The 7,404-nt window shown below is 32.7% G+C and overlaps 1 protein-coding gene across 1 annotated transcript; it reads right to left on the bottom strand.

The window, feature by feature from the left end:
• Window positions 1-5,165: 5,165 nt before the first annotated feature.
• On the bottom strand, window positions 5,166-6,539 carry LOC148165965 (uncharacterized). The gene is made up of 4 exons (XM_088049554.1): window positions 6,416-6,539; window positions 6,240-6,369; window positions 5,592-5,714; window positions 5,166-5,539 (listed from the first exon to the last, which is right to left on the bottom strand). The coding sequence occupies exons 1-4, from the start codon at window positions 6,537-6,539 to the stop codon at window positions 5,197-5,199; spliced, it is 720 nt and encodes a 239-aa protein (XP_087905680.1). The 3' UTR covers window positions 5,166-5,196.
• Between the last annotated feature and the right edge of the window lie 865 nt (window positions 6,540-7,404).

Here is a 7,404-nt window from a genome sequence, read left to right as displayed (position 1 = left end):
TGTGTTGATATTCAAGGGTTTAACTTGAGAAATGAAAATCAAAAATGGTCCTTTTACCCCAAAGAAGTTACCATATTCAACGGACATCAAACCAATCATTACCTTCTAAAGCCGCCTAAAAAATTTGACACATTGTCGCAAACCAATAAAAGTCAAGTGAGGTATGAAGAACGAAATTTCCATGGTCTACGCTATTCATATGGATATGTGAATTATGATGACATTGCTGATATTTTAATTAAAGTACTGAAAAACTATAAAATGGTTTATGTGAAGGGGAGCCAAAAACATACTTATTTAACATATGTGTGTGCAAATGAATTACCGGACTTGATCATAAAAAACGTTGAAAATGAAGATGGTGTACCCAAGTTTGAAAAACAACGTCCAAAATGCTTTAATCACTTTAATCAAAAAAATTACATGTGTAGCAATGTAAACTGTGTAATTTTGCACCAGTGGGTGGAAAAAATAAATAAATGCTAAAGTTTTTAATTTTTTATTAATCACCCTCTCTCCATCAGATCTATTTAAGGTGATGTTGTAGTAGATTTTCTTTAGTTATTGGTTCAAAATGCATGAAGCACATACCAACAAACCAGAAAAAGTATACAATGATAAATACGGACTTCATTATGTGACATGTCCTTGGTCGAATCCAAACGCCACGTGTGGACCTGATACTTGTAGATGTATACTCGAAAAATTAATCAAAAATGATTCATCATCAACATCAACATCATCATCATCATCATCATCATCATCATCATCATCATCACTAGAATCATGCAGTTTACGTTGTAAAGTATGTTTGATGTTTTCTAACAGTGATGATGATGGTTATAAAAGTTTATAAACAATTCTTTTTATTTTCACCATCAGTTTATGTCAGAATGCAGTGCACGCAACAAGAAGAGACCCTACCCATAGTTAATTTAGATTTTTTTGAAAAACCGAAAACTCATATTCATGGAAAACTACTACCAACTTCATTTCGAGCAATTTTTTGTGGGCCCAGTGGATGTGGAAAAACGAACGCATTGCTTTCTTTAATTTATAATGAAAGAGGACTTAAATTTAAAAATGTTTATCTTTATTCAAAATCTTTATTTCAAACTAAATATCAAGTACTAAAATCGGTGTTGGCACGTGTGAATGGAATAAAATACTTTCCGTACGACAATAATGATGACGTAATTGATCCCTCTCAGGCTCTTGATCATTCCTTATTTATATTTGACGATGTGGCCTGTGATAATCAAAATAAAATTCGTCAGTATTATTCAATGTGTAGACATAAAAATATCGATGCAGCCTACTTGTGCCAAACTTATTCTAAAATACCTAAACAATTAATACGTGATAATAGTAATGTTATTGTGTTATTTAGACAAGACGAAATCAATTTGAAACATGTGTATGACGAGCACGTTTCACCCGATATGTCCTATGATCAATTCAAAAAAATTTGTTCAGAGTGCTGGAGAAAACGTTATGGGTGTTTAGTAATTGTTAAAGATTTTCCGGTGGATAATGGTCGATATCGTAAAGGGTTCGATAAATATATAAAAATCTAATTTTCTATAATTTATCATCACTCATTAAAATGACATCTTCAGATCCGCACGTTACAAAAGCCATTGATCGACTCGCTAAGGGTATTAGGAGAAAATATTTAGCTCTTAAATTGGGTCGATTTGAGCAAGATGAAACAATAAAGAAAATATTTCAACCAATTATTGATCCTCTGTCCAAGAAGGTTGATAACATATCTGCAAAAACCACAAAAACCGCAAAGGTCATTGATAGTACGACGCAAACACGTTACTTCGCTCCAAAACGTGACTCATCTACACAGACAAATCAATTCACAGATACCAAGCCCGTCATTGAATCAGTGGATCAAATTTCAGTTAAGGAGCTTCCTACTGAAATTATTGGTGAATACAACCCTAGTTTTGAACCAACTGATGATTATGCTACAGCTACAGTTAATCCTGATGATGATGTTGTTGGTGATGGTGATGATAATGTGTTTGAAAATATTACTGAAGAAGCTTATGAAGACTACTTATCTGATTATTCGGAATTAGCTCGTGAATACATAGATGGATTTTTAAGAGATTATTCAGCAAAAGAGTATGATACAACATATGGAGTAAATCATGATGCAGAAACAAATAAATGGATGTTGGGCAATAAATTAATTCATTTTGGGAAAAACAGTGATGATTTTACTATTGGAGGAAAAACTTATGTGGGTACAAGGGGCTTGTATGAATTATTGTTTAAAAAACGTCCTATGAAGTATACAAAAGATGATGAAGATAGCTATCACTCAATACTTAAAGCAACAAGCGTACATAAAAGACAATTTGATCCAACAGGATACTTAAGAGGCAGTAGTCATCCGAAATATCGAAGTGTTATAAAACCACTTATTAGTGATTCACCACAACGTAGTTATTCGTTTTCTGGAAGTGGACTTACAGATAATATGTTGCAATACAATTCAAAATCAATCGAATATGTATATTGGGATGATGTTAACGAACTTGTTGATAGATTAAAATTACTTTGGGCATCAAAAGACGCTGGTAATTCGTCACATAACAATGAAATTGTAGCTATAGTCAATGAATTAAAAGAAGCGGGTATTATTTATTAACTTGTAATCCGTCCAAATCATTTAGTTGTAAAATGCCTCTCGACAAGTTTGGTCAAGCTTTAGACGATCATAAAAACACTTTATTGTTGGCAAAATTTCAAACTACTAATGGATTGAAATTTACTGTTGATGGGGATATTGATGCAGAAAATTTGAAAATTTGCAATATTAAAGAACCGTCTTTGGATAATGATGCTGCGAATAAAAAATATATAGACACTAAAATTGCTCAACTATCCCACGATGTTCTAACAACTATTAAAGCTATATCTTCTAGAGTTCTTAAATCTGTAGAGCTCTGTCAAAATCGTATAACATTACAGCACGAAATATATGCCAAGTTAAAAACAGAATTGTTAAATGTTGTAGCTCAAATTGATAAAAGATTAAATAAAATAGAAGAACAAATTACGGACAACAATTTGAAAATTAATCAGCATATGGAAAACAATCTTACGACCATTAACTTACTTAAAGAGAAAATTGATTCCATCTCGACTGCTAATCTAGAGTTCTTAAGCAAAAACAAATTGGTTAGTATTGATGATAAAAAATTATTGCACAATTCAAATAATTAAAAAAATTGAAAATCAGCAAATGTGAATCTGTAATAATTAGTGAAAAAATTCTAGATATCTAGCAATACAAAACAGTCTGTAGATTCTACTTATTATTAATAAAAGATTTATATAAAATTAGTTGTTTTCAAATTATTTATCAGATGAGTGGTAAACAATGGTGAAACAACATTCCAAAGAAAAACTAGAGCTTGTTAATGAGCTTCACAAACCAATCCAAAGAAAGTTTACAAGACGTCGAACAATTATTAAGGGTTTAGATGATTTATGGCAAGCTGATCTAGGACAAATGAATATGTATGCCTCGTCTAATAAAAATTTTAACTTTATATTGATTGTTATCGATTGTTTTTCGAAATATGTTTGGGCTAAGCCCTTAAAGTCTAAACATGCCGATGAAGTTACAAAAGCATTTGAATCAATATTAAAAGAGAAGAGGCACCCCAAAAATTTACAAACAGATCAAGGTAAAGAATTTTTCAATTCGAAATTCAATGCACTAATGAAGAAATATAAAATAAATCATTACCATACGTTCAGTTCTAAAAAAGCAGCAATTGCCGAACGAGTCATACGAACATTAAAAGACCGTCTTTTTAAATACTTCAGTTTAAACGGTTCATACAAGTGGATTAATGTTTTACCAGAACTTGTATCCACATATAATAATACCATCCATAGTACAATACATGTGAAGCCCGTTAATGTAAACAAAACAAATGAAGATCGTGTTTTAAAATCATCATTTAATGAGATTAAAGTTGCAACAGCCACAAGAAAATTTAAAGTTGGAGACATTGTTAGGATAAGTAAAGCCAAACATATTTTTGATAAAGGTTATACACCTAATTGGACCACAGAATTGTTCAAGGTTGTTAAAATAAATATTACCAATCCTACCACGTACCTTTTAGAAGACATGGAAAAAAAACCTATAATGGGTGCTTTCTACGAAAAAGAATTGCAGAAAACAAAAAATTCGGACATATATCTGGTGGAAAAAGTTTTGAAACGACGTGGAAATAAAGTATTGGTTAAATGGTTAGGGTTTGATAATAACCATAACAGTTGGATTGATAAGAAAAATGTGTTATGACATGTAAACAATCATCGTTTTGATTAGTTTACATCAAGATGTCTGCCGATGAGCAGTGTGATGTTGAAGAAATTCAGTATGATTGCGAATTGATGATTGAAGCTGACCGATTTGAAGAGGAAATCAAAAAAGAAAAACATTTAATTCTCAATATCAGATATGACTTTGAATATTTATCACCGTTCTTTATTGAATGTGGTCTAAGTCCTGCGAGAAATTTTCAACCTGCAATTCGACTTAACAATGAATTCAACAATCTGTCCTTCAATACAATCGAATGGTCTGAATTTGTTAAGGTGCTCACACGATTCATCGATGGCAGTTTAAAGGTCAACACTATCAAATTTTGGGAAAATTTTGTCATCAATCGCAAACCAAAACTCATTCAGCTATCCAAAAATTCAACTAGTTTTGTTTTAATGGATAATGATATTCAACAAATTCTCCAATTAGACACTATTTTGTCGAAAAGACTTGAAATATTACATAAATTAAATTTTTTTAATTATTATTATAAATTGTTAAATAACGTACACAAAATAGCAAATGCTTCTGTTAACTTGTCAATACTAGATACTATTAGAATTATTTGTGACTCTAATGCCTCTATTAAAAATTACTGTATGATGGAATGTATACATTTCCTAAGCGAACGAGTGTTGTGTGATTTTAATAAATATAAAGAACGATTTTAACAAGTGTTTTATTTTATCAACAGATGTGTGCGTCTACCGCAACAGGAAAGGTTATAAAACTCATATTGATTAGATTGCTTTATTTCTGTCTTACAAGTGTAATTTCATGATTAAGCTCTACTAATTTATAATTGTATAATTTTATGCAATAATCATTTTTCAAACACTTTTGTGGTAATGGTCTTCATTTTTTAAGACAATTTCAAACAATGCTGTAGTACCGTACTCACAATTCTTCAATTTTCTTATTCCTCTGTACACTAAACAATATGTGTCTGAAGTAAAGTTTTCCAAGTTGCTGCGTATAACCTCAATACTTCTTTTGGGTAGAAATACTTTAAAATCTTCCAATTCCACTATAGGACACTCACCGTAAAGCCCTTTGTACAAAGACACATTTTTAATAAGGTACTTTACACCAATGGGTAGAGTTGTAAGACCCTTAAATTCCTTTATGGAGTTGGAACTGTTAGTGACAATGTTGATTTGTTTCAAATCCATTCTAAAAGATGTATTACTTAGTATAAAATAATTAAATGAAAATTAACCCATACTTATCGATTCTTGGACTGCACAACACTTGATTTGAATGAAATTGATTGATTTTTTCTTTATATAGACAGCGAAAAACGTCCGGTCTTATCAATGTTTGCGGTTTTTCCGAGAAACGCGGAAATCTGACCGGATGATTACACCCAAATAACGAATTAATTTGCATTTTTTTTCCGAGAAATTACAAAAGTTTTTTCCGAGGACCGCACTCAAATTTTTTTGAAATTTTTGCTCACTCTAGCGCCCTCTATGATAGTCACCCAAACCGTCACCGCCATCTTGATCTGACACAACTGTCAAATTCAAAATTTCCGCCATTCCATAATGACATCTGTCAAAATTCTCGCCGCCAGCTGTCAAATTTCCACCGCCATCTGTCAAAGTTTTAAATTTCCCGCCGTTTAGCCGCGCACGCGCAAATTGAACTGTTTATCGGCTCGCGGCGCCTCCAACCGGCTACACATTTCAATTTCCCGCCACCAGCTGTCAAATTCCCACCGCCATCTGTCAAATTTTTAAATCACCCGCCACCTGATTGGCAGATGACCAGCAATACGCCGGAAGAGCCGCCGACACCATCTGTGCGCCTGATTGGTAGATGACCAGCAATACAACACCGGACGGGCGCTCGAGATTACGACTTCCGCTGCAGAACCGGCTTTGTATCACTACTCTTAATAATTGTAGTAATTGTATGTAAAAAACAGTAAACAAAATCATGTACAGTATTCTCACTCATAGCGAAAGCTCTCTCACATGTAGCCCATGCCGTTTTCGGCGCTTGGAGTGTAAATAACTATTACAAATTGCACAATTTGCGGCTAACGGTCTTGTATTTGACGCTCTTCCAAAGTAAAAAAAAACAACGAAGACTGATAGCCGTTCATTTTCTTCATTATAGCTCTTATTATAACATCCCCGCAGAATCTATTTAAAATCAACTTCATCATGTCCAGTTAAAAGCCATAATTTTGAAAATTCAGTTAACCTATGCCTACACCAAATTGGCAATTTCTATAAACACTTGCACCTTTAAATTGCCTAGGTTTGTGCCACAAGTTACAAAAAATAGTTTTTAATGCAAATTGAATTATATTCTAGGAAGTTCGTTTTTTGCCCGCAACATAATGAAATATTTGCCCACCTGTCACTTGAAATAATCCTTATGGGTTTTCCCTTTCTGATTCTTTAATCTGTGACTTGAGGCTAATTAGGTATTCGCTATTGTTGCTGCTTTTTTTTATCACAGTTCTATTCTTCGTCGATTTTTATGCTGGTACATGACTATGGATTCCACTAGTTAATTTATTATTACTTTCATCAATAACCGTTCGTTATGTCAAAAATGAGTTAATTAAATGTTAATTTCGTGTAGTGCGAAGCAAATGTGATGATGAAAGAGAGGTAAAACAGTGCCCAGTGGGTGTCTAAACTCCACCTTAATCTGTCACGTTGCTAATTAAAATTTCATATTTTTCGTGATAAATATTTATATCAATTTAACGGTAAGCTGTAGTAGGATGAGATAAAATTTCGCAAATTCTCAAAGTGAGGAAGCACGCCGACTATTGACTCGTCCAGGTGTTTATCGCCCTCGGAATTAATTATTTTAATGAATGACTAACATTTGTTTCTTATCTCGTATGTAGTAATAAGAATCTTCCGCCAAGTATAAATACCATAAAAGTTGGTGAAACATTAAAACGCTCATTGTTTCTGAAAATCAAAGGTACGGAGGGTATTAACGAGAATTCTTGGAGCGTGAAGCTGCGAGTCATTATTTTAATGAAGGTTATTAAAAGGAACTAAGAATGT

Source organism: Gnatocerus cornutus, unplaced genomic scaffold (genome assembly GCF_029298725.1).
Source record: "Gnatocerus cornutus isolate USDA-ARS CGAHR unplaced genomic scaffold, icGnaCorn1.1 ctg00000064.1, whole genome shotgun sequence".
Lineage (NCBI taxonomy): Eukaryota > Metazoa > Arthropoda > Insecta > Coleoptera > Tenebrionidae > Gnatocerus > Gnatocerus cornutus.
The sequence above is the reverse complement of the archived record's forward strand: the minus strand, read 5'-3'. Positions and strand labels throughout refer to the sequence as shown.

Bases quoted from the DNA above. Each gene is read 5' to 3' on its own strand.
- LOC148165965 (XM_088049554.1), bottom strand. From the start codon at position 6,539: ATGATGAAGTTGATTTTAAATAGATTCTGCGGGGATGTTATAATAAGA. The intron at 5,715-6,239 runs GCAGCGGAAGTC...TCATCCGGTCAG, and splicing joins AGTGATACAAAGCCGGTTCT to ATTTCCGCGTTTCTCGGAAA. The intron at 5,540-5,591 runs GTATGGGTTAAT...TACATCTTTTAG, and splicing joins TGCAGTCCAAGAATCGATAA to AATGGATTTGAAACAAATCA.